At 44.1% G+C, this 27795-nt stretch overlaps 1 protein-coding gene across 1 annotated transcript in view; it reads left to right on the forward strand.

The window, feature by feature from the left end:
- The window catches only part of WNK3 (WNK lysine deficient protein kinase 3), a 93849-nt gene that overhangs the window by 54774 nt on the left and 11280 nt on the right, over positions 1-27795 (forward strand). The window contains exons 9-18 of the mRNA XM_066616373.1: positions 227-3142; positions 8143-8201; positions 9961-10108; positions 10892-11008; positions 12451-12603; positions 12700-12751; positions 16730-16867; positions 18153-18997; positions 23551-23779; positions 24148-24269. Of these exons, the coding sequence (XP_066472470.1) occupies positions 227-3142; positions 8143-8201; positions 9961-10108; positions 10892-11008; positions 12451-12603; positions 12700-12751; positions 16730-16867; positions 18153-18997; positions 23551-23779; positions 24148-24269 (4779 nt within the window). The remainder of the gene's footprint in view (positions 1-226; positions 3143-8142; positions 8202-9960; positions 10109-10891; positions 11009-12450; positions 12604-12699; positions 12752-16729; positions 16868-18152; positions 18998-23550; positions 23780-24147; positions 24270-27795) is intronic.

Here is a 27795-nt window from a genome sequence, read left to right on the forward strand (position 1 = left end):
TATTTTGGAACATTGGATGTGTGTTTCCAAGGTGATGGAAGCTTTATAAAGCTGCTGTTATGCAACATCCCCTGAATATTTTGCGGTGTTCTCTCTGTATCCTTGAACAAACCATATAAGATTCGTAGGGAATTATTTTGTGTGGAGGCATGGAGAGATCCCATAAAATAAACTCTGGGTGCAAAGGTGATCAGTTAATCACTTTATACATATTTTTTCCCACCAGCCTCCAGATTCGCAGGTATCCTACAGTGTGGAGGGTCGTACTTTGGATGGATCCATGATGGGAGTCCCTCAGCAGATCATGATGGTCACTTCCCCTCAGATAATTCCTGCTGCACAGATTGTGAACCAGCACCTGCAAGCTAACATACAGGTGGACTCCCCTGCTAGAGCCAGTAGCCAAGCTTCAATTACTGCAGAGCCAGTGGAACTGGAGCATGCTTCTGCCAAATGTGTGCCTGCTTGTCAGCCATCTGTGGTACAGGGCCAGTCCTCAGTTCATTTTGTCAGCAGTGCACAAGGTTTCCCACAAAACCTCCCTAATTCATCAGCTCTGCAGTCAGTTCCACAGGGAGTTGTGTCCATACAGCAGACCCACCAAGTCCTGCAGCAGGTTTCATCTACGCAGCAGCCCCAGCAGCTTACCCAGCAGGTGACATCCTCACAGCACGTTTCCCAGCAGTTGGCATCTACGCAGCAGCCTCAGCAGTTTGCTCAGCAGTTGGCATCTATGCAGCAGTCCCAGCAGTTGGCGCCTACGCAGCAGCCCCAGCAAGTTCACCAGCAGGTGGCATCCATGCAGCAGCCCCAGCAAGTGGTGTCCATGCAGCAGGTTCCCCAGCAGTTGGCACCTACTCAGCAGCCCCAGCAAGTTCCCCAGCAGGTGGCGCCAATGCAGCAACTCCAGCAAGTTCCCCAGCAGGTGGCGCCTATGCAGCAGCCCCAGCAAGTTCCCCAGCAGTTGGCGCCCATGCAGCAGCCCCAGCAAGTTTCCCAGCAGGTGGCATCCATGCAGCAAGTTCCCCAGCATTTGACACATGTTCAGCAGCCCCAGCAAGTTCCCCAGCAGACATCTTCACAGCAAGTTTCCCAGCAGTTGGCATCTACACAGCAGTTTGCTCAGCACGTGGCATCCATGCAGCAGGTGGCATCCATGCAGCAGCCCCAGCAGGCTGTTCAGGGGGTGGTGCCCATGCAACAACCCCAGCAAGTTCCCCAGCAGGTTGCTCAGCAGGGGCCCTCCATGCAGCAACCCCAGCAAGTTCCCCAGCAGTTAGCCTCCATGCAACAGCCCCAGCAGTTTGCTCAGCAGATGGTGTCCATGCAGCAGTCCCAGCCATTTGCTCAGCAGGTGATGTCTACACAGCAGGTTTCCCAGCAGTTTCCCCAGCAGGTGACGTCTGCACAGCAATTTCCTCCACAGGTGGCATCTGCGCAGCAGGTGGGCTCTATGCAGCAGGTTCTGCAGCAAGTAGTACCTACAAAGCAACCTCAGCAAGTACTGCAGCAGGTGACAGCCATTCAGCAGCTTCAACATGTTCCGCAGCAGATGACAGCCATGCAGCAACCCCAGCAGGTGGCATCCATTCAGCAGCTTCAGCAGGCACCAGCCATGCAGCAGTGTCCACAAGTTCCACAGCAAGCAGGTTCCGTACAGCAGTCTCCACAAATTCCCCAGCAGGTGAGCGCCTTTCAGCAGCCTCAGCAGGCGGGCTCCATTCAGCAGCCACAGCAAATTGTGTCTGTGCATCAGCTCGCTTCCAGGCCACAGCAAATGGCACCAATGCAGCAGTATCCAGGGTTGCTTCTAGATACTTCAGTGCAGCCTCCCCTGGCTCAACAGGCTATTCAGATGCACCAATCCACAGATCAGCATCCTTGCGTAATGCAACAGATGTTACACCACCTGCCTGTACAGCAACAGAAGCAAGAACAGTTTGCTTTCCCTGCTAGCTCTACAGAGCAGCTGCCAGCTGCCAGTCAGCAAGACATGGAGCAGCAGCAGCAGCAGGCTGAGCTCTCCAGTTCAACTTCAGAGCAGGTGGCTTATCCCATGCAGACCCAGTATCAGCTACAGGCCCAGGAACAACTAATGTATCCAACACAGTCCCCACGTGTACAAGCTTCAGAAAAGCCAGCACTCCAGGTACAGCTAGCAAACCAACAGCAGGCCTCAGAACAAGCAGCACATCGGATGCATGCTGCTTACGCATCACAGGGCCCAGAACAGCCTCCTGGTTCAGAGTCATTGGTGTATGCAGTAGCTGGAGTCTATCCAGGACAGCCGTTGGACCAATCAACATATCCACTGCAGTCTTTTTACCAAGGGCAGGCAGCGTACATAACCCAGCCACCACCATACCTTACTCAGCCTCCAGAGGTTCAGCAGGCTCATTTAACAGTACAGGTCACAGATCAACCAAGTTTTGCCATGCACTCTCCTGAGCAACCAGCACATATCATGCAGGACGGTGGCACCGGCTGCACAGAACAAATCTGTTTAGCACAACCCTTGGAAATCCATTCTTATTCTTCTGAGCAGCACCTGCCTGAGCCACCAACATATCTGATCCAGCAGGATTCTGGCATAGGGCACCAACCACTGCAACCTTCTCAAATAGTACCGAGGATTGCAGAAGGACAGCCACCTGGATTGCAGGCTGCTTTTCTCCCAGCTCAGCCATCTGTTACCGCGCAAATGCAGCCACAGCCTCCTTACCAGGAGTTCAGTCAGCATCATGTTCCTCAGTTGCAGGCTTCTAACCTGCAGCCCTTGAAAACAGCAATTCCCCAGTCTGTCCCAAATCCTTTACAGACTGTGTCAGCTGTGCCTGAACAACCAGAACAAGCGTATACAAATCAACAAGCATCTGAACTGTCGGGACTCCCGAATACCAGTCTTCTTGAGCAGTCTCAAGCATTTCAACCAGCTGACAATAACCCAGCATTTACCCCTCCATCAGTGCAACCAGCATTCGTTCAACAGCAACCACTGAGTCAGACACTGGAGTTACCAGCAGAGCTGGTTGTTCAGAAGCAGGCGCCTTCTAAGAGTTCTGTGACAGCACTGCCAAACCACCAGTTATCAGTTTCTGCAGTGCCACAGCAACAGCATGGTCAAGGGCAAGATATCCCACAGGTATGTCTCTTACTGTAAAAGAAAGATTTGCTTCCCTTTCCAAAAAGATTCAAAAGAGAATGACTGACTAACTTTTAATTATAAACATTGTACTTCATTAACTTTAATGACACTTCCCCCCCCAAACTCTAAGAAACACATTTCGATATCTACCAGTAAGTGCCCATACCTCGCCTATAGTGCATAAAATTTTTGTCAAGTAATCAAGCTCAAATTATCACTTTGCCTTATGTCCGGGTCAATCAGAGGGCAGAGCCTTTCAACTCTGAAAAGTCTCCTTTCTCGATCTGCTCAGGCAGTTAGTTTCTGTAGTAACTTTCCTGGGAAATTCCAGCCAAAGTTAACCTTTTATTCTCCCCTTTTGCAAATGCTGCTGCAACCTGGTTCCTTTTTGCAAATGCATGCATTTGGCAGAGGTTTTTTTTTTTCCTTCCAACACCAGGATGGGATCCTCCTTTCCATTTGAAGCAAAGTCCCAGGCTACAATTCAGTGCACCATTATTTAAGAATAACTCACATGGAAAGCAGTAGGTCTGCTTCTGAGTAAAAAGTGTTGCAAATATATGCAGCTCATCTCTCTGCTGTGAACTGAATTGCACACTCCCAGTTGTGTTATAAGTTGTATGTTATATGTAGAGCTTTGGGCTTAAAGGTGGATTTGATTCATGGATCTCCTGCAATGGTTCCCAATGAAATGAAATGGTTCATTTTCACTTGCATATCCCTTGGCAGCCCATTTCCATAAATTGTACTCTTCCTATTAGCAAAATCTTGTAATTAATAATACAAGCCCTCATCTCCTCCATATGACAACCAAGACTTCATGTATTCATCAGAGTGTTTTCTCTTTTTATCTGTTTGAAGAACAGGAGACTCTGCCTTTGCACTGTTTTGCACCAGAAGTGTGCTGAGAAATTCTGGGTGATTGATCACTTTCCATATCATGTTTCAGCTTTTTTACTGTGCTGGTTTTCAATCACTGGTGCATACATGAATTGATGACCAAAAACTAGCTATTGGTGGGGCTTTCACAGCCAACTAGCTACCTCCTTTTCTGCCTTGCTGGCCCTGCAAGCCATTCTGGAGCATGACCTGCATTATGCCATTCTTTTTCAAGTACCACTGAAGGTTCTGTTGAGTGCCCATGGGGGTACCTGAATGCCAGGTTGGGAACAACTGCTTTACTGGTATGTTGTTTACAGTGCACTTATTCTGATAGTGCTTACAAAAAGGTGGTGAAGACCAGAATTTAAAAAGAATAAAAATGTATCTTATGATCTTTTACTATGTTTTTAATAAATTAGAGACTATACAGTTTTTAGGTAATAATTACTGGTAGGTTATTTTTCAGGATCTTGGGTAAAATCAGACAAAACTATAATCAGACACCCCCCTAAGTTTAACCCCCGACTTATCCGAGGGTCATAGAAAATTCCATGTTTTTTGGCTCAAAACCTGCCCTCAACATCTATAGGATCGACTTATAGGCAAGTATCTGCAGTGATTTGTGCTCTGCGACCTGACAAGTAATTACCAGGTGGAATTATTTGCAGTCCCAAAAAATATGATTTGGGTATTGCTAGCTGACTAGTGAAATTCTGGAGCTTGCTCTCTGCCCATACTTCCTGTTTTTAGGATTTAGCTTGAATCTTCTCATTCTGGAATGTAGAGAAAGGCTAAAGTGGTAATTCACTCTTGGCAGTTGGAGTAATGGTGATTCTGGAGTGAAGATCCTCAAATGGAGTATGTTTGTAATATGAAGCAAACCAAAAGTAAGACTCAAGTTTGCGAATGTGAAAGCTATTTGGGTGTGCACAATGTATTTGTTGCCCCCAAAGTGGATAGCAATACAAATCTGCATTAGTCCTCATTTATCCAAATGTATGGGTTATTTCAAGTGTTCTGATGTCCCCTGGCTCTCCATAACCCACCCACCACTGGTTAAAATTGTGTTGCCTATTTACAGTAGTACTGTGCTTGACTCTTGGGTTTTGGGGGGCTGACTGTACCCCTTAGGTTATTGAACCCTGAGTGATCAATTCTTCTACTTTCTTCAACTGCCTTCTCGGCCATAGAGGACTAGGCAATTATAGATTGTCCTAAAATAAACACCCCATAGATTGTTACTTCATTTTGGGGTTCATGCAGAAAGCAACCATGTGATATAAATGACAAGTAAATATAAGTAACAAGTTCCACATCAGCCATAAAACGTGGAACTGAATGATAGACTTTGAGCTGGGGTCCCCATTGCTTGGTTTGGTTTGCATTAAAACATGTTTAAGCACACACCCAAGATTGGATTGTTTCTAATGTATTTCACAAGTGGCATCGGCAGAAAGGATAAACTGTGACTTAGCATAGCCCTCCATGAGAACTGTATGCAAGACTGACTTTCAACAATCGAAAAATTGTTATAATTCTACAGCTCTGCCAGAAAAATGGTGGCAACCCTACCCCCCTCCTTTATTCAACTCCATGCTTCTGCCAACTTGATTTTCTTTCTGTTACTTCCTTGTTGACCTCCTTTATTCAGTCACCCTGGCTCTTGGCCAGTATTCTTCACTGTCCATTCTTGTTTCCACCTCACCGGCTTCCTGGCTTCCTATCCTCAGCATAGCGCTTTTGTTGACCTTAGGCCCTGTGTGGGCCCCCACCCCCTTTGCTGATCTTTCTTTTTATTAGTTCCTTGTCTCTGTACCTCAGGCCTCTGCCTCCTCCACCTGCTATTCCTTCAGAGACTTTGTCCATTGCTTACTCTGCCCCTCCCCTCCTTTGGCTACCTAGGCTTCTTTTCCACTTAGAATTTTATTGTCTCCTGGAACCTCTTCCCAAACGGCATGCCTTCCATTACAGTATAGCTGTTTCTGTCCATAGAACTAGCATACAGTGTTAGTTCCAGCCAAACAGGTCTCTAGATCGACTGTGAGCATTCTGTGCTGTGTGTTTTCATTCTCTTAGCACTTTGGTATATAAATGAATACAACATCAAATTGGCTCAATCAGTAGCAGCCAAAGTCTTTTTCACATTCCATTATAGATATCTGAAGTGCCAGGTCATAGCAGTTCCTGACTTTTCTGCCCATTAAGTACGCTCCCTTTCTTATGTGCATTTTCTGTTGAAGTTTTCTGATGCCACTGACTGTTTTGAATCTGGCATTTAAGAATCAGATGGCTGACTGTAAAGCTGGCAGCTTTCATGAGAATTCCCTCCAGACCCACAGATAAAAGTCCCTCTCTTTGGTATCTGACAATTAGGTTTTCAAGGTCACAGTCATGTCTGTAGGTAATGAAATGTCTGTTTGGCTGTTCTTTTGTTAGTTTTTCTTTATAATTGTATCCATATGTTGCAAAGGTGGAGGAGTTTTCCCCCTGTTTTTCCCCTTTATTTTATAGAATAAAGCTATATTGGTCACAACTATAAAAAGCAAACTCCTCGCTTTTTATAGTTGTGACCAATATAGCTTTATTCTTAAAGAACAAGAGATGTGCTACAGAAGAGAAAAAATTGCACCATTTCCTCCTCCTTCATATCTGATGTCACAAATGACATTAGTGGACATTTTGGGAACTCCAAGCTAAGTGCTGAATTGTGGATTGTAATTTAATCACAAACCTGACTCCCGCCTCTACCCCCCAAAAAGCACTAAACAAAGGAAAAACTGTTGTGGATAAATAACTTTGAGCTGAACATAAGAGGTGGGCAACATTTGTGATTGACAGAGATTGTATGCTTTGCATTTTGATATATTTTACCCCAGATTTTTTCCTTAGTTGCAATTTTATTTTTCCTCCTAAGGTTACAAATAATCATCATATCTTTTTAATAACTTAAATATTGAAACTCTTCATATCCCATCAGTCTACAAAGAGGAAATGCATTCAGAAGCAAATGTAAAACTTTAAAAAAAAAAATTATATTATATTATATTACATAAAACAAAAAGAAAAAGAGAGTATTACATTGGTATGTACTTATGAATTACTTTAAAAAAAGGGGGGGGGAAATATTTATACATATACACGACCAGAGTATCTACATAACATAAGCCGCATGAAGTGTTGATATTATGAAGGAATGGCCTCCAGATATCCTCAAATAAATCCATACGCAGTTGCTGCTGATAGGCCATTCGCTCGAATACTGATAAACGTAATATATTGTGCGTCCATTGGGCATATGTAGGTGGGAATCTCTCCTTCCAATGAAGTAATATAAGTCTTTTTGCTACTGTGAGGGCACGGAGTCCATTTCAATTGTCCAGGTGTGAATCTCCAGATAATGGGTAGATAATTAAGAATTACAAACATATCCGTAAAAATTAAAGGTTGCTGTAGCACTATCTTTATAATATTATTTTTTCATCCCAAAAGCTTACAATAACAGGACATGACCACAACATATGTGTAAGTGTAGCATTCAAACTCAAGCATCTCCAACATCTAGATTCCTTGCTAAGTCCTTTAAGGAATAGCCTCTGTGGTGTCCAATATATTCTAAAGAGTATTTTTTTGCTGTATTAAGCATATTTTAAGATCTCTAGATATTGCCTGTATATTCTTAAGTGCCACAGCCCGTTGCTCACCCAGGATAGGACATTCCAATTCAGAGTTCCATTTAGTTTAAAGTAAATGTGTATCAAACTTAGTACATGACATTAGATATTTATAAACAAATATTACTGGTTTCTTCATATCAACAGACTGCGTAAGTGCATCTAAGAGTGGGGGAGTTTGTGAAGCAAATGTAAAACTTGTTCACATCAGAATTTGCTATGCTAGTTTATCTCTAGAACACATCAGATGGCCGAACCCATGTCCTAAACATCTCAGCCTGACCTTGGAAAGTAGGAGCGTGTTGCATTTTAAGCAACATGCACAATTTTGTGGGGTTATTTATTTTGCTCAGTATTACTATGTCTGGGTGAGAATTAACTGGGTGAGAATAGCAAATGATAAATCAACATAACAATTCGCTATCTTCCTCACCCCCTCTCTAGGTTTCCATCTCTGCACCAGAGCAACAGCCAGCAGTTCAAAAGCAAGATTCTGTTCAAGGGTGAGTCTCCTCCCACATTTGGTTGACTGACAGAAGAACTGCTCAGGGCTTGGCATAATATATGAACATCTCCTTGTGCCGAGAAGACCCATTTAAGGTCTTGAAGAAAAAGAAGCTGAATATGCTCAGTCAGGAGAAGGCTGAAGGAAGGGCAGTGGGAATAACAGTTGTCAAATATATTTAAAGAGGAATGGAAACCCTGTTTTCATTAGGAATGTCCTAATCAAAGTTGTCACATACTAAACAGGGACAATGTATATGTTGTTTTCACTGGAAGGGTTTAGGGTTGGGGCTCCAAATCATTGTCTAAGTGTACCCCCTTACCTTAAGGCAGCAGTTTTTAAACTCTCAGGGAGTTTGAAAACCACTGTAAGTCCTTGCAGGGGCGGTGGGGGTGGTGGGAAGGCAACAGTGTGATCCCCGGGATTGCGCTGTTCAGGGGGCTGCAGGGGCTTGGGTGCACTTACCAGAGCCTCCTGCAGCCTCCAGGGGATGTGGTGAGCCCTGCATGACCATCTGCAGGGCTCCCTGAAGCTGTGAAAGTGGGGCGATCGCGCTCCACTTCTGGTTTAGCGGAAGTGGAGCACAATTACTCCACTTTCACTTCTAAAGCATTGGGGAGCCCTGCAGACAGTCATGGGAGGCTGCAGGAGGCTCTAATAAGTGCACCCAAGCCCCTGCAGCCCCCTGAACAGCACAATCCTGGGGATTGCACTGCTGACCCTTAAGGGGACAGAGGCCAGGGCCCACAGGCTGGAGCATCATGAAGCCCTAGTTTGAAAAGCCCTGCCTTAAGGGCTAGTCCCAATCTACTCATCCCTCCCCAGCTCTGCACATCAACTCATTGCATATCAACACAATGTTAACTGAAAAACCAAGTTTTCACTGAAGATCGTAATTACTTTAATTTCAATTTGACAAGATTTGGGGAAGGCCCATAAGCTGTCTTTTTTGGAAGTTTTGTGGTTTTTCAAGATAATGGTTTTCAGTGTGTGTTTTCTCAGGAGCTGTGAGATTTCTCTTCTTTCTTTGAAGTAATGAAGATTGTCAACTGTCTTCAGACAAGCATCTGGTCTAGTTCAGTTATGCTTCTAATCAGGCCTGACTGTCCTTTGTTAGGATCTGTTATGTTACTCAAGGTGTCTGAACAGAGGGTTTTTCATAGTAGAGGAAAAAGTGTAGATAGTAGAAGTAAAATAGTAGAGAAAAAAGAGGGGCCTGGCATGATTTAAGGCATGATGCACGAAGTGGAAATAATTTAGGCTTGGGAAGATGCAGACTGCATTGCTGAATGAGTTACAGTGGATCCTGTTTTTCTGGGTTGGGTTTAGGTGGTAGTTCTTTATTGTCTTAAATGTGGTATTGATAGTGTAATGGTTTGTCTGCTGTGACTACTCATCCCATTATTTTCTCTGATAAACAAGTAATAAGGGTTTTGAGGTATTTCAGAAACTTGTGAAACTGATTTAACCAGTGTTGGTACTATGTGAAAAAGTTATCTATATTACAGTGCCAACTTCAATTCCCTTAAAAACTAGTTTCTGTCTCTGTCCCTAGTCTGCTGGTCCTTTCTTTGTCATTTCAAGTGCTGAATGGTTTGTCATAAACTAATACAGGCCCCAATTAGGCTTGGTGAGGCATGAAAAAGAATAAAACTTTATCTAAGATATTGTTCAGAAGCTACAGAGGGCAAGACTACTCTCACTTCCCCTCTGTATTTTCCTCTTGAGAAGTCTCATATTCTTTTCCTGTTCTTTAGCCTAGTTCCTGACCTAGGCACTCTGAAGGAGGGCACCAATGGGTGTGACCTTTCAAGTGGAAATGGCAAACAAGATAAGAGCAAGCAGAGGAGGGCCTCATGTGCCCGAACAGAGAAGGGAACAAAGTTTCAGCTCACTGTGCTGCAGGTTTGTATGCTTCAGGCTGCAGGCCAAGGGGAGTAGTATATGTTGTTCTAAAAGTGAATTAAATGATGGAACATCTATCTGCAAAAGTACTTTGTCTGGCATGACTTGCAGAATTCACCTTGAAGACCATTTTCCTTGGCCTTTATGCTACAGATTTTTTAAATAACTACTGGTAATTCACCTGTCAGTATTTGAAATGCTTCATGACAATGAATTCTGCATATTGATCTTGTAGACATTTGTTTAACTAGTTAATGTAGATTGAGAAGCTATTTCTTTGCTTCAGTTACTCCTTACATTCATAGATAATATTTCAGATGGGATGTGAGCAGGGTTTTAGTCAAGAGCTCAGCACCAGCACTTCTCCTCGGGACATCGGAGGTCAGTCACATAAAGCACTTGGGGGCCATTGGGGGCCCAACCCACTGGGTGCCCATCACACCAAGTCAACTCTTGAACTGTCAGTACTGTTGGTAGCAGTAACATCCAATGGTAGATGCCTCAGAAATAAATTGTATTTGTAACTATTATAATAACTTAGGACAACATATAATGTGAAAAGAATTACATATTTCGTTTTCTAATAAAAATGTTCTTGATACTTTTAAAATTACACTATTTACACTGATGCTTTGGCACTTTAGCTGTGCCTAGGAGTGTCATTTGAAGGGATTGCTAACACGCTGATCGAAGAGGACATCTTTACCTGCTAGGAATTTGGAAAGAAGAGGCATTCTCTGGCTGCATCTCGTGGCACAATGACAGTGTTTTATCTTTAACCAGGTGTCCACATCCGGGGACAACACTGTGGAGTGTCAGCTTGAGACTCACAACAACAAGATGGTCACATTTAAATTTGATGCTGATGGAGATGCCCCAGAAGACATCGCTGACTACATGGCAAGTTTCCTAGGTCCTGTTTTCCACTAGAAGCTGTGTTACTAGTGGCATTCGAACTGGCCTCTCTTTTTTTGTTTTAAGTCCTTGGGTTGCCCATGACAATGTGACTTGCTCATAACATTTCATGGATGCACCTTTTAAAGCGGTGTCTTCCTATATTTAGCAGGGGGAGAGCAACATCCCTCTTCACCCCACCGTTCCATCTTTTCTAGTGCTGTTGCTGGTGGCTTTTCTGTGTCTTTTTTAAGATTGTGGGCCTTTTAGGGACAAGGAACCAGTTTTTGATTTATTTTGCTGTGTAAACCAATTTGTGAACCACTTTTGTTGAAAAGCAGTATATAAATATTCTAATAATGATAGTAATGATTTCTCCAGAGCCATGGATGTGGGAAAATCTTTGTCTAACCTTTTTCTTGAACTTTACATGCGCTAGTATTGCAATCATTATTTAAAGAACTAAGATACCTTGGGGGCAGTATCCTCAAAACTGAGAGGTCTGTTATCCTCTTTGAAAAACTAGGCATTGATACCCTTGTGAACATCACATCTAAGAAACCTAAGATATTTATTTAAAAAAAAAAACAAACCATTTGAGTGTAGCCTTCTAACGCTTATTCAGATTCTACAGACTCCTGCAGATCCATCAGTTCTTGTGCAGTAAATTTCAGAATGATATCTTAGCTTTAATCCATTGGGCACATCATGTCAGGGGTGAGATTTTCGTGTAATAATTTATTTTCTAAATGGGTGTTAAAATATAGTAATATGATTTTAGGATTGATATATTTGATTTCATTTACTCATGTAATATCTGAATGTTTTCTTGCTACATGAGGACTCCCTGAGTTCTAACATTTTTGGGTTGTGTAGAATTTTTTGATGTAGTCAATCATGGTTGCCCACTATGAGAATGGAAAGCTGCGGATTTGTGTGCTTCCCTCCCCACAAAGTTCTCCTCTTTTACATGTGTTAGGAGGAAATTGAAAGCTGCTTTTGATTTGAAGTGAACTATAGTTCTGCATTACATATTAATTCAAGGAGCTGTTCTTTATTTCTTCAAACCAAAAACAAAAGCTTTCACTCTCCTCTTTCACATGAGTGAAAGAGTGAGATGAGAGCCTGCACTCCCTGGCTTACAGCACAATCTTGAATGTGTCTACTCAGATGCAAGTTCCATTGTGTCCAATTGGCCTTACTCCCAGGAAAGTATGTATAGAATTGTAGCTTTATTCTTATAGTGGGAAACGATGGTTTCCTTTTATGTCCTGGCCATCATGTATTTAATTTGTGGATTTGATCAATTGTGCGTTGGATCAGTTGTGTTTGAATATAGTTATTTCTTTGATAAAATAACTTGAGTGAGGAAAGGATAGAATTCTGAAGACGATAGAGAGGTCGACATTTACATCTTCTACCTTGTTTTAATCCTTCCCGCTTGGTAGGTTGAAGATAACTTTGTGTTGGAAAGTGAGAAGGAGAAATTTGTTGATGAATTGAAAGCTATCATTTGCCAGGCCCAGGAACGTATCCGCAGCCTTCCTGTTGAGGAACGGGCCTCTGGCACAGATTCTACTCCTGACCCAGCTAACAGTCAAGTAAGTTCTGTTTGTTTAGTGATAAGTCTTCTGGGAAGGTGTGTACTTGTATTGGGAAATTCCCTTTTTATATTTATCTATTCATTTTTAATTCAGACAGGATCTTCTGAACAAGTTCAGATAAACCCAGCATCTACTCAAACTGGCAGTAAGTAACTATTTTAAAACATTTAACATTTCAAGGATGAAAAACAAACAAAAAACCCATCTCTCCTTAAAGGTGAAAATGATGGAAATGGTCATCATTTTGCCAAGAGCTCTAGCAAGTTCCTTTCTTTTCAACCAGGCTGATCTGTCTTTTAAATGCCTATGTGGTCATTTAATCTTGAATGTTCTTCGTATGAGTTTCTACTGCATATTGTTAAATTTATGCTGCTTTTCTGATAATTGTACTAAAAGATTATTCTTGTTTGAAAGCAAGTCAAAAAGCAAGTCAAACTCTTAATAGGCATGGCCAAATTGGTGTCAGTTGTGTCTGATTTGATATAGCTGAGATGTGAATAAAGAAGGAACAATGAATTTTACCTTCAGGAAATTAAATCCAAACCAAGAAAACTAAAATCCACTGTGGTTAGGAATGGTTCCAAATGTATCCTGAGGATAATGAAATCACAAATGATATGGTCAGTGGTATGGTATGGTTTCAACCTGCTGAGAAACTCATTACTTCACATGTTATTTTTTGAAGATGGCTACAAGAAGTTATGAGTTGAAAATGCAGAATCCATATGTAGTGCATGCATGTTTAAATTCCTTGGTTTCCATACACAAGACATGCAAAGGCTGAGAAACTATAGAACCTCTCTTGAATGTCAATTTTTTATTAGTGGAAAGTGAAATGGGAATGTAAACCATCAACTGCATTCCTTTATGGCATTGTTTCTCAAACTGTGGGTCGGGACTCACTAGATGGGTCTTGAGCCAATTTCAGGTGTGTCCCCATTCATTTCAATATTTTACTTTTTATATATTAGACTTGACGTTACCATGGTATGTGACTGCATTTGGGGAAATGTTATAGATCTGCACTTTTAACAGGCTACAGTGTATATTCTTTAAGCAATGATAGTAAATGGGACTTACTCCTGGGTAAGTGTGAGTAGGATTGCAGCCTATGATTGTAAAAATTTTTCCTGCTTGATGATGTCACTTCCAGTCATGACATCACTTCCGTCATCACTTAGAATGAGAATCCTGACAGATTCTCATTCTAAAAAGTGGGTACCGGTGCTAAATGTGTGAGAACCACTGCTATATGGGATACAGAACCAGTCGGTTCCCATGCTGGAATGCTTTTTCAAAGATGTCAGAATCTGAGCCCCTGATTTTGCTTTATCAGTCACTGAATTGTTAGTACTGAGCAATCTTTATTTCTCTGATTCCGATATGACTTTGGACCAACAAAGCAATGCCAGTTTCATTGTTTTTCTCAAGTTGGTTGTCTGCTGCTGTTCATAGTGTTTACTTGCTCCAATACTTCTTTGTGTTCTTGAAGGACTGAAACATCTGAAGCTCTAAAACAGGATTCAAAGAACTACAGAATTAGTTTGATGCACTTAAGGGGTCTCAGAATGTGTTTCTGAAACAGAGTCCTCTCTTGGCAAATGAATTTTGAAACATAGGAAGCTTTCAAAGACATAGAGTGCAATCCTAATTGCACCTTGGGCCGACGTAAAGCATGTTTACGCCCCCTTACAAGGAGGCCACGTTGGCACAAGGAGATGCACCGACACACAGAGGCTGAATCCAGCCTCCGTGGCGGCTTCCCCGCTGAGTCTTGCGTTGGCCTGCCTGGGCCAACGCAAGAGTTAAAAGTAAGTGGGGAGGAGGCATTCCTGGGCGGGGGAAGGCTGGGCAGTGGGTGGCCCTAGGGGCGGGCAAGCGGGGAGTGGGAAGCGGGGCTGGGACCTGGCAGTTATCCCAACCCCCATTCCGGGAGCAGTCGGAGCGGCTTTTAGCAGCACTGCTCTCCTCAGACTTGTGCCACCTCCTGAGGTGGCACAGGTCCGAGGAGACACATTGGGGCCAGGGCGCCTTACCCAGAAGTAAGGGGAAAAGTTTCCCTTGCATCTGGCTGGGCCGTTTCTGGCCCCTATTCTGCGCTGGATACAGCGCAAGACTCTTGGCTTGCCTGTTCCAGCGCAGGGTAGGACTGTGCCCTAAGGGCCCAATCCTATCCAATTTTCCAGTGCTGATGCAACTGCAGTGCAGCCCTGAGGTAAGGGATCAAACATTCCGTTATCTTTAGGAGACCTCTGTGACTGCATCCCCTACCGCAGGATGCAGCACATGACATAGCTGCATCAGTGTTGGACAGTTGGATAGAATTGGGCCCTAAGTCTCCAACTTACATCCTGGTTCCATTCCAGAGCTTCCTCTGGAACTTGGAATGGACCTAAGTCAGAACAGTGCTATCGTGCTTGCATGAGAACACAAGACCAGGTGGACTGTGTTTGCATGAAAGCATTAGCGTGGCTGTCTGTAAGTCAGAATGTCCATAAGTCAGATGACCATAAGTCGGGGACCCAGTGTATAAGCTAAGTGAACTCTGGTAACACAACAATGCAATCTACACATAGGAGAGCTCTCCCTTCTTAAGAAGTAAACACTGGATTAAAAGGAAATCTTCAGAAACTTGGGGAAGTTCTAAAATTTGGTCCTATAGAACTTTTGAATTCTCTTTGCTTGCTGAATGATCTGAGTTTCTTCCATTGCAACCTAGAGCCATGGCATAGTCTTTGGTGCTTTGGCAGCATTGTATGTCTGCTTGAGCTGAAACAAGAGCATTAGTAACTAGAAGTAGTTCCTGCTCCTGTTGAAGCAGGAACATTGTGGCATGGGACAACTGCATCAGGTGTGCCAACACATGTCTGACCCTGAAAAACAGTATGGGACAGGTGCACGGCACTGTACAGACCCCACAGGAAGGTTGTGCATCCAACATGTGGTAAACAGATGGTGAAGACACCATTTGGGAAGCCTATAGCTTCCATTGATGCTATTAGGGAGCCTCCTGAAGCCAAGAAAAAACAGAGTAATTAAAGTTTGGTTTCAGGGCAGCATTCATTCTGTGAGCATATTTTCTGCACACTGGTCCAGATAAAATGGAGAAAAAGTAGAGCTCCATGTGCCAGTGGCACATGATGTGGGGGTGCCATTGGTTGTAAAAAGTCCTATGTTGAAAGTACAAAAAGTTTCTATTTTTTGTTGAAAAGGGGTGTACTGTATAAATGTTCATCAACCACAACCACCACCACATCTTCTTTGTCCAGTTCTGTCATTCAACATGATATGTGAGGGGGAATATAACAATCCATGTTGTAAAGTTTAGGATGGCAGAAGAGAAAGCCAGTCAATACTGACTTGTTTCCTTACCTTGGGGCTGTTTTGTGGCTGCATTGGCACTGGAAAATTAGATAGGATTGGGTCCTAAGAGTCTGACTGCCCAATGTGATCTCTCACCACTTTATAGATTGCAGCAACACCAACAGAGGCTGTGCTATATGCTTTGTTGGGGGGGCGACTGGATATCTTCTGATAGGCTGCCTGATCACCTGTAGGTCTCCTCGGACATGTGCTAGCCATTTTGCTGGCATGTATCTGAGCAGAGCCAGGGGTGGGGTGAGCGGAAAAAAGGGGGACTAGATCTGGTGTGCATGACTGCCACTGAATCCAATCCTCCCTCCCCCAACACACCCCCAATTTCTCCCTAACATGCCCCTTTACTACCCTCCTCACCCACATCCTACCCCATTGCCAACTTATTGGCACTGTGGAGTGTCCTAGAGTCACTATTTTGCATGCTGCGCTGCTTGCCATTTGTGGCAGTGGCCAGTAGCATGTGACTGCAGCCTAGCTTTCATGCTGCTGTAAAGGATCTTGCACTGCCAGAACGCTAGTTCTGGTGGTGCAAGGCCCCAATAAGACCCTGGCTCTCCTAAGAAAAGATTGAGACCTGAGTGTCTCAAGGCAACACCAGGGTCCTAACTACTCGATGCTTCTAAAATTTCTATTTGCAGCAACTGTGCTGTTTTCTATAGTCCTGTTTATATAGATCTTGAATTTTTCTTGTTGTGTGCTTCAAAGATGAGAGACTGTTCCTTATGACTTCTCTCTTTCTCTCCAGATGAGTCAGCTCCTCAGTCGTCCCCTGTTGGTCGCTGGAGGTTTTGCATCAATCAAACAATAAGGAACCGAGAATCCCAGGCACCTTGCACTCTTCTGCCATCAACAACAGCTGTCTCTGGGTGTCAGATAACAGCAGGTGAATATGTGATTGATTGAAAAAATTGGCTGGTTCCTTATTGGTCTCTGTGGCAGTAGACCAGTTGTCAGCACTGAACTCAGGCTCTTTTTCTCAAATGTGAGTAGCTCAGCATTTTGGTTTGAAAGGTTCCAAGTTCATTTATTTAAAGATGATAAATACTAGAAATGCTTTTGAGGAATGAATTGCCTGCTTTTCCAACGTTGCTACTCTCTCATGGAGGAATTTTCTGGGATGGCCAGCTATTCCCATCCAGCTCAAGAGGCAAGGCTTACTGATGATTGACGCCTACTTTATATCCCAGTAGGTTATTTTTTGACAAAAATCCTGTGTATCAGCTTTACTGGGGTAATTTTATTTCCTTGTATTTTTCGTACTGGATTTGTACCGCCCTACTAAAACATGCAGTTAAAATGATTGTCTCTTTTTCATTTGGTGGGAAATACAAACTGAAAATTTCCACTATATCAAAAACAGCTTGATTGCATGAACTGACATAACAGTTTTGTACTGTTGTGCTAGAAGCTAGCAAAAAAGAGAGTTTGTTGTGCTAGATGGGTTGAACACACACAGCAGGGGGAAGGCATCAAAAGGCACAAGAGCAGGCTGACTTGGTTCTTGCACAGTAATTATGGTAACAGATTTAACTTGGGGATTCTGCTGACATGTGTTTTTCCTTTTAAATTTAGTGTGGATTCTCTTTAAAGCAATGAAACATGAACTTTGCAAACACAGTTTTGATGGTTGCAATAGATATTTATAGAAAATGCAATTCAGACTCGTGCTCAGTCAGATTTAACTCTGCAGTAAGTACAGTACAGTAAAATATAGCGTAGCTAATTCCTTCAAGTGTATCAGGAAATTTAGACCTCATGAGAGAATTCTGTTCTGATCTTCTGCCAGCTTGTCACCCTTTCTATAATTTTCCAACCATGAGCCTGTTCAGTTTTATTCGGAAGCAGAAAATGAAATGGTGATCAGACTTGTGGTGATAGCTGACAATTGCAAGGTTGTATAGAGGGGTGCGCATCACAGTACTGGCTGCCCCCATTTGTAGGACTGTCAATTCTTTCTTCTGTGATTTCTATTTGGTTTTGCTTCAGATACTTTTCTGAGTTAATTCTAAATTCAGAGCCAGGTGGAGCTTGGTGGAGCCAGGCTGTCTTTTATTCTGTCATCTCCCATTTTAAGAACTGCCCCATCTCTGGAATTTGAAGGGGTGGTAATAGCAGTTAGTAAGGCTAGTCTTTTGTCAGCCTCACCAGTTGATCTCTTACATTTACAGACAGTAAGGAGACCAGCAAAGAAGATAGCCCCCAGAAGTGTCCAGAGGCTGTGGAAAATCTTAACAGCCAGAACAGGCCTACTCCTCCTCCTAGCTCCAGTGAGCTGACAAATGACAATGTGGCATCTGAATCCCAGACAGTGGAAACTGAGCAGTCATCTCTTCTTCAGCAAGCGGAAGTCAGCATGGATAAGGTGCTGTTTGGCTCTGTTGGTGACAACACCGACGTTGCTGCTTATGATTCTGCTGCTTGGTTGGAATCCTCAGGGGCAGAGACCCAAGCTGATGGATCTCATCTGTCTTCAAGTGCACCCCATCCAACATCCGGTATTATTGAGCTGGATTTGTCCTCTGAGACTTTCAGATCAACCCCCTGTCACAGCTTGGCCACTGAGGAAGCAGATAATTCTGTGAATGCTGAGCAGGCCATTACTTTGGCTCAGACACCAGGCCAGGAAGGCACTTCCCTCCCATCTACTCTGGAGTCAGATAGTGAGGGCCCCCCTAAAATGGACTTTGCTGACAGCAACATCAAAACCCTGGATGAGAAGCTGCGAACTCTTCTGTACCAGGAACACAGCTTATCAGGCACCTCCCCAGACAGCCAGAAAGACACACAAAGTGCAGTGGAGTCTCCATTCTCTTCGTCCACTGAAGACACACTCCCTTGCCCAGTACTTGAAGCACCAGACACTAACTCCCCCAAAGAAGCCCAGGAAAGTCCCACCAAGCCTTCAGATCTCCAAGCTATGCTCATCCCATCTGCAAGTGATCCTGAGAGTTTGTCAATGCTGAAGAAAGAACCCAGTGTTACCATCTCTGCTCCCAGTGATCTATGTGTGCATGTGAGTAGTGAAGGCAAGACTGACTGGGGATTGAAAACAGAGGTTGAAATCTATTCTTCCTGCAGGTGGAGGTATCCAGAGTCAGTGGCATCACTAGGATTCGCATCACCCGGTGTGGGAGGCCTGCGCGTCACCCCATGCAGTGGGCGGGGCAACGCCCCAGGTGGATGTGGTGATGTACCATCGCCCCGCCCCCACCGTTTTTTTGGCTGTATCTTTTGTTAGAACACAGATATTTCAATGTGGATTGTTTCATTGCATTCTGCATGAAACTACGCATTGTTTGATATATAACATGATGGGATTATTCCTCCAAATTCTGATTTTAGTGATTTTGAAAACTTGTAGAGTCTCACACACACACACCCCTTGTCAACTTACTAACAACTTATTGCAGCAGTTCTCAAACTTTTAGCACTGGGACCCACTTTTTAGAATGACAATCTGTCCAGGACACATTGGAAGTGATGTCATGGCCAGAAGTGACATCATCAAACAAAATAAATAATTATAAATAATTAAATTAAAATAAAATAATTAAATAAGGGGTTGCCAGTCCTGTTCCACCAAGTGAATCTACTCTGAAGTAAGTCCCATAGTGGTCAATGGGGCTTACTCTTTAGTCTGCCTGCAATAACTCCCCCAAAAAGAATCAGTGAGATTTCCAGCCCTCCCATTGCCCAGTTTAAAGTTCTTCTATTTCAGGCATATCAAGATAAAGACCCACCTGGCTTTGCAAGTGCAAAATAGAAAACTTTCCCCTTACCATTCAAGCCTCTTTTTGGGGGGGGGGGAGGCTGCCTTCTGTTGCACTCCAGCTCAATCGGATCAGGACCCTTCTGGTGTCCTCACATTCCCCTTTGCCTGGCCTGACCACCATACAAGGCTCGTCTGCCTACTCGTGAGTAAACGTGACTGTGAGTCTCCATAGACTGGGAGGGAGGCAGCTGGGAGGGAGGAACCTCCTTCTCCAATGTTTCTGGGGGCTGCGCTCATTGGATGAGGACCATTCTGACGTCCTTGGAGCCTCTCAGCCTGCCTTGACTAAGGCAAGTCTGCCTACTTGCGAGTAAACGCAGCCACATGGCTTCGTCTTGAGCTCAGACTTGCAGCTGGGAGGGGTTATTGCAGGCAGGCTACAGAGAGAATTCACCTGGTGGAATAGGGCTGGCTTCCCCATTTCATCTCCCCTTATTTAATTATTTGTTTTAAGTATTTATAATTATTCATTTTAATTTATTTATAACCTGCCTATCTAGGGAAAATGGCACAATTTCATTGCTTGCCATGGGCAATTTCAGTACTTGCTGCATTCTCAGGAGAGCACTTCCTGCTTGATGTCACTTCCACCATGATATCACTTCCAGGTTAATTACATCACTTCCAGTGAGTCCCAGACAGATTGCCATTCTGTAAAGTGGGTCCTGGTGCTAAATGTTTGAGAACAACTGATCTAGACTGAAATCTTACTAGGACTTGCTTGTGGTAGGAGTTGGAAATGTTCCACGTGAGATCGAACACACTGTGCATGTACATGTGCACAGAGGTAACTCACAATGAACAGTTTCTGCCCCAGACTGTGAGAGAAATACTAAGCCTATAGCAGGATATACAGTTGCCAATCCTATAGTAAACTATACTTATATTCTCCATCCAAGTATGCCCAGTGCCAAGTAGCTACCCATTCTGAAGGGTCAACCCAGAGCCCAATCCTGTGCTCGGTGGCACGGCTCAGCGGCACAGTGGCACTGGCCAGTGCTGGGCTAGTGTGAGGCGGTGACCCAGCTTCCGCGGCTCGGCGGTCTCCCTGACTGTCAAGCCGCGGCATGGTAAGCGAGGACGGGGGCGAGGAGGAGGCGTTCCGGGGAGGGGGGAGGCCGGCAGGGGTTGGGGAGGGGGGAAGGTGTGACACTGAAGCGTGACGTGGGAAGAGGGGCGGGCTGGAGGCGTCCCGGGGGAGGGAGGGAGGTGGGTCCGTGGAGCTCTGCTCCACAAGATCCAAGGTGCTTGGGGAGGGCTCTGTGCCCCACATGAGCGCCTTTACCTTATGGTTGGCGGTAAAATGAGTAGCCCCATTGCGGGGCTGCTTACCTTACCTGGGAGAAGGGGACCTCCCCAGGCACCTCCCACGGTAGCTCTGGGCGCACAGGATCCGGCGCAGCCATTCTCGGTGTCGCAGATCCTCAGGATTGGGCTGCCAGTTGCCTTCTTCGGTTATTAGTTGTGAATTTAGTGCTTGTCTTTTGCAGTTAGCCATTCCTATGAACCAGGCTCAATTTTTTTCCAGTCTTTTTTTCCAGCAGGGGAAATTATGAGAGATGAGAGAAGGAGGAATGTTATATTCTTGTGTATTGCATGTCCAAGAAACAGGAATGTAAAGAGAAAAAGTCTAACTGTTGTATGCTAACCAGTTTTTAGTAGATCTTTCATTGACACTATATTTTCAAAACTTAAAAATCATACACTACTGTACTTGTGTTATCTTGAGAAGGTTTTGATGAATAGCTTTCAGTTTTCCAATTCTTGAGAAACCCTGAACTGTATATAAAACATTTTATGTTTTATAATCTAGTCCTAATGCTACAATTCTGCAAAAGAATGTGGCACTCAGCATATAATGTAGTTTTGTTAGAAACACAGCCCATTTCACAAAAAGGAGAGAGAAGCCATTTTTCACTTTTATTGTTGTGAAGATATATTTAGAAGTGTACTGTCACTGAAACCTCAGAAGCCTGAGGAGATAGTAAAGATGATTTACTGTGTTTGGTGGTGAGGCTTTGGTGCCCCCTGACGTTCCTTCCCTTATTATGCAAAAAAGGAAATGAAAAATAAAAAGAAATCCTTCAAATCTGTTGAACTTGCATTCAGTTTACATAATTCAGCTTTCCCTGATAACAATGTGGGTCACCTTGGCTCAGGACATTTTTTTCACTGGTGGGGCCTCCGTATCTGTGGATCCTTTAGCCGCGAATCTGGCTCAGTGCAGGTCCCCCACAGCCCCATCCATATTGTACCACAAAAAAAATGACTTGTATTGTTGTGTCATTGCAGGGAGACATGCCGGGAAAAATTAACAGCCCAATCCTATGTATGTCTACTCAGAAGTAAGTTCCATTGAAATCTATGGGACTTGCTCCCAGGTAAATGTGTATAGGATTGCAGCCCAAGATCAGTAATGGAATTATTAAGAAGCAATGCTACTTCATTTCGTCTTGTTTCTGCCCTCTGTTCCCAGTTCCAGGGTCTCAAGAAAAAGTGTTAAAATGTATCATCTAGCCACAAAAACCAGAGCCTGCTTTACCTCATATACCCACCGCGCAATCATATCCTCTGTCATCTTCCACCATGCAGCTGTGCTGATGGAGCACGTGCTACATGCAGAGGTGTTTGGGGGCAATTAGATGGCCAACAAGATGATACAGTACCTTTTACTTACCTCCCAGTAGGCTGCCTTGGACCACACAAGCTGTTTTGCTGGTGTAAGTACTGAAAGAGGTAGGAGGTGGGTTGAGCTAGAAAAATGGGGATAGGATCCTGGTGCACGCTGTTATTGCCTAGATCCACCCCCTGCTTTCCTCCTCCTGCCCTGAACCTCCCCCGAACTCCCTATAATCCACCCCTGCCACCACCTTACCTGGTCTGGGCATGGGTCTGGTCTGTTGGTGGTGGGTGCACGGAGCTGCCAGCCATTTGCGCAGGGTGGCTTTCATGCACTTGGCACTGTCACACCATTTACATACCCCTATGGCGTTTATGACAGCAGACTGTGAGATCAGTAGTTGTAAAGGTCCCATAGGATTGTACAATACTAAATTAATGTTTTGCATAGCTTGCTTCTTGGATTTATCAGGTATCTCAGGGAAGGACATTCCCTACATTTTAGAGCAGTGGTTCTCACACATTTAGCACTGGGATCCACTTTTTAGAATGAGTATCTGTCAGCACCCACCTGAAGTGATGTCATGCTGGAAGTGACATCATCAAGCAGGATGCAATCCTACCCACACTTACCCAGGAGTAAGTCCCATTTACTATCATTGTTAAAAGAATATACGTAGTAGCTTGTTAAAGTACAGGTCTGTAACATATCCTGTAACAAATACAGTCACATACCATGTTAGCATCAAGTTTAATATATTAAAAATATTGAAATGAATGGGGACCCATCTGAAATTGGCTTGCGACCCACCTAGTGAGTCCCAACCCACAGTTTGAGAAACACTGTTTTAGACCAATTAGAGATAATCTCTCTTCTGTATCCCTAATTATTTCAATTTGACAAATGGATGATATTTTTAAGAGTGGACATTTCATTGCGTATAGCAATTTGTACATGTAATGTTAAACTACAAGGCAGTCTTTAAGGCTAACCCTAACCCAATACACACTTCCTTGGTACATTCCTTGAACATAATGGGACGTACCTCTGAGTAGACATGAATCAAATCGCACTATAAGGTATCTTGGACCCAGGTTGGATGTGTAACACACACAGACCCTTATTCATATGTCACCATGTTTTCTGCCTCTTCCCCACCCCTTGTTTTGTCCAGGAGATGTCCCCGGAGTCTTCATTTCCTGAGAATCCTGTGGCCTGTCCCACTTCAGCATCAAGTGGTGGAGCTGTGCACCTGCATGCAGGAGGTGGATATTTTGGCCTAAGCTTTACTTGCCCTAGTCTCAAAAACCCTATTAGCAAGAAATCCTGGACTCGAAAATTAAAAAGCTGGGCATACAGGCTACGGCAGACCAGCTTTTTCAAGAAATCAAAAGTCCGGCAAGGTAGTGTGCTTACAGTCAGGGATCTAGACTAGGTAACATCTGTTTTGATTTCCTTATGTACATTGCTTTTTTGGTTTGCTTTTCCTTTTGGCATTTCTTGCACTACCCCACATATACCTCTTCCCTACCTTGCTCATTTGTGCAACATTTCATCTACTGCTACATTGTTTTTAAGTTTGAGTAACCAATTTTTTTCATTCCACAAAGAGGTATAGGTTTTGGGATACCAAAAGAAAATAAAAAGCCTACATGTATACTAGAATCATTTTTAATACAGAATTGAATGTTATTATTCTCTTTGTCTCAGATTTGCCTGACCACATTCTTTTTGTCTGTGTTCTTTTTTTCTTTAAAAAAAATTGCAGCAGATGAGATGACAGGTGAATTGACTCCTGATTGGATTTCTCTCTCTGAGCAAGCAGCGGTGGAGAGTAAAGCACCTGGTCAGTCTAAATTGGTCACTGGGTCATTCCAGCGAGGACGATTTCAGGTGGGTATAATGACATCTGTTAACTCTGTTAAATCTTCCCAATGTTTTTTTCCCTTTGTACTACCTTCAACCCATGTATATTTAGTTCCTGTACCCATATCTTTATTCAATTAAAAAAAAAATTCTGTTAAATCCAAGTAGGCCAGGTCACAATGAGGCATTTATTTAGAGTTTCATTTCATTAACTTTTCTTTTTGTCTTATTTTATTCAAAATGCTCATGCCCCTTCCTCATTCAGAGTGACCCCCATTCAAGTCAAAGAGCCAAAAACAGAAACTATACAGGTGTGTGTCCCTTAACAATGGGGATCCATTCCCGTACTCCTATCATCAGGCGAGACCCGATGCTAAAGGATGCCTCGAAAGACAGCTTCCTTCACCTCCAGGGTCTTTTCTGAACCCCGTAGAGGCAGCACACAGATGTGCGCTGCCTCTGCAAAGCTCAGAATGGCCACTGCAGCCAAAAAAAAATAGTGATTTTTTTTTGCCTTATAAGGCATTCAAAGACCAGGGATTTTCTGATTTTTTTCAGCCAAAAAAGATATTCTGTGGGGCTCAGAAAAGACCCTGACAGCAAGGGGAGCACAGCTCCCCTCGACTGTGGAGGCTTGGGTGAGAGGGAAACAGTGACTGGTGACGGACCGTCACATATGTGGCCCATCGCTGGTCGGAATGTAGCAAAGTGACATTCATCTGTACTGACCTATTTTCACACCTACTTACGATCATACTAGATACTATTTTAAGTATGCAAACAGCATGCATGTTTTTAATTGTCTCTAACACTATTTGGACATCACACCAATGTTGCATGGATGCCAGCACGATGCCAGCACGATGGATGCCTGGCAACGTGGCGCAACAAGGGCTATATGCCAAGCCTGCCCTGACAAAGGAACAACCCTTCCTAATACAGCATCTGTGGAAACACTGACACAGCCTGTTGTCCATGGAATGAAATCCTGTAGCACCTGTGCAATGGTCCCAACAAAAATCACACATGGTCTTGAAGTTCTTTGATCCAGGAAGGAAGCTGCTACTATAACAAACTGGTTGGCTCCAAACCTGTTCTAACCATGGTTGTAAAAAGTATTTTTGATCTACTCAAGGCTGGAAAAAAATGCAGATGAAACACTGAGGCTGCAATCCTAACCATACTTTCCTGAGAGTAAGCCCCATTGGACAAAATAGGACTTACTTCTGAGTAGATCTGGTTAGGATTGTGCCCTGAATCATGGTTGGCCCTGAAAATGAAAGGAAGGAGAAGCCCTATCTTCTAACTGTACAAGGCTGTACATGGCTGTACAAGGCTGCAATTATGTCTGTACAGTTATGTTTGTACAAGGCTGCTTGGGCATCCATTTTTAAAGCTGTAGAAAATTCAGCACTATATGTCAAAGAGTGCCACATTTTCTTGATTTTCAGGTCAATGATGGAAGCAGATGCTTTTTCCTTTGTTCTCTGTACATGTTGGTTGAGTATCTGTATTGAAATGATGTGGTCAGTGATTTCTTTTCTTGTTAGCAAATCAAGTGGGTTTTATTTGTATTTTGTGTGGCACTCTTTGTTCAAGCCTGATTTGCCGCTGTTGATACAGTGTTTGTTTGTTTAGACCAGGGGTGTCGAACTCATTTCATCCTCGGGCCACATTGGATTTATGGCACCTGCTGAGGGCCGAACTCCAAATGTGGCACCCGAAAGTGACCTCAAAACAGGAAGTGATATCACTTCCTGTTTAAAAAACAAACAAACCAGTGAGGCTTCCCCCTCACTCTGCTACCTCACCCCACCCCAGACCCTATCCTCTTAACACCCCCAAGCAGCCTCTCTCTTCTGCCTCAGCCCCCGACCCAATTCAAACCCCAAGCAGCCTCTCACTTCTGCCTCAGCCCCCCTAGACCCAATTCTACCCCCAAGCAGCCTCTCTCTTCTATCTCAGCCCCCAGACCCCATCCTCTTAACGCACCCCAGAGAAGCCTCTGTGGCTCTCCTGCCTCCTACCTGCAGCTTCCCCCCCTCCTGCCCACTCAGCCGTCTGACAGCCAGCCAAGTTCCTGGTTGCTCCCCCAGCCCCCACCTACCTGCAACTGGAGGGAGTTTCGAAGGCTGGGGAAGGCACGCGCAGCTCCTCCGGCCCTTGCTCTCCCTCTCCCGCCGCAGGCGAGCTGTGCCTGCACCTGGGGATGAAACGGAGGCCGGCGTAGGAGCACGCGGCTGCCCTGGCCCTCGCTCTCCCTCTCTTGTCGCGGGCGAGCTGCGCCCGGGGATGGACCGGAGGCCGGGGTAGGCGCACACGGCTGCTCCGGCCCTCAGAATGACGTTCTGAGGCCTCATAAGGCCTTGAATGGTCGTTTCTGGGTTTTCTGAGAACCTGGAAGTGACCTTTCAAGGCCTTGTGGGGCCTCAGAATGTCATTCTGAGGGTTAGAGAAGTGGCACGTGGCGTTCCCAGCCCTTAGAATTTACCTCCAGGCACGACTGGAGCACAGCTCCAGTTGCGGTTGGAGCAAGTGGGGGCGGGTAGCCCCAGAAATCCCCCAAAGCCTGGGGGCCGCCTGAAATGGCTCTGCGGGCCGGATTTGGCCCACGGGCCTTATCTTTGACACCCCTGGTTTAGACCATTTCTACCTTGCTGTTGGGCACCCAAAGCACCCTTCTAAAACAACAATACAGAACAAAAAACCACTCAATAAAATGATAAAAACCAAAAAACAGTAGCATTCTGTACGTGTAAAAGCAGCTTAAAGGGTAATACAGCATAAATCAAGGCAATGAAAATCATAACACAATAAATACCTTCAAACAGCTGCAAAGTTTAGCAATGAACCTACCTTGACAAGAAAAAACGCAAACACACACAACCCTGCCATCCTCCATATCACATTATAAAGGACAATCCAAATTAAACAGAAAACCCTGCTAGAAAACCTCCTGGGAAGGCACAGATCTCAATTCAAGAGGGAAGGAGTTTCATTACTTTGATGCCATCACAGAGAAAGCTCTACCTCTAGTTGTTCCCCTCCTCACCTTAGTTAAGGGTAATGCATATAGAGGAACTCTCTTGGATATCCTTAGGGACAAGAAAGCAGTCATTCAGATACCCTGGTCCTGAAGCTGTAAAGAGCTTTAAGGGTTAAAACCAGCACTTTGAATTATGCCCAGAAAAGATAGCCAGTGTAGTTGCAGGAGCAATGGCCTGACAGAATCAAATTGTCATTCATCTCCAGACAGCACTCCAGGAGTTCAACAGTCTCCCTTGTATTTAGTGGAAAGGAGAGATGGAAGCTGGATTGTTTTGGGGACACCTGCTTCCAAGTCCCCAGATGACCCCTCCCGCTGGTTTCATGTAGATGTTAAACAAGTTAAAGTTAAACAGCATTATTTTGACAATTGGGAGTAATTAGTGTATCTGATCATGTCTGGTTTGGAGAGGTAAAACTAATTTTTTTCCACAGGTACCTTTAGGATTATCTTCCTTCTAATATTTCATGTGCTGAATTAACTAATTTTCCTGAACTTGTAATTCTG

This window comes from Tiliqua scincoides, chromosome 2 (genome assembly GCF_035046505.1).
Source record: "Tiliqua scincoides isolate rTilSci1 chromosome 2, rTilSci1.hap2, whole genome shotgun sequence".
Taxonomy (NCBI): domain Eukaryota; kingdom Metazoa; phylum Chordata; class Lepidosauria; order Squamata; family Scincidae; genus Tiliqua; species Tiliqua scincoides.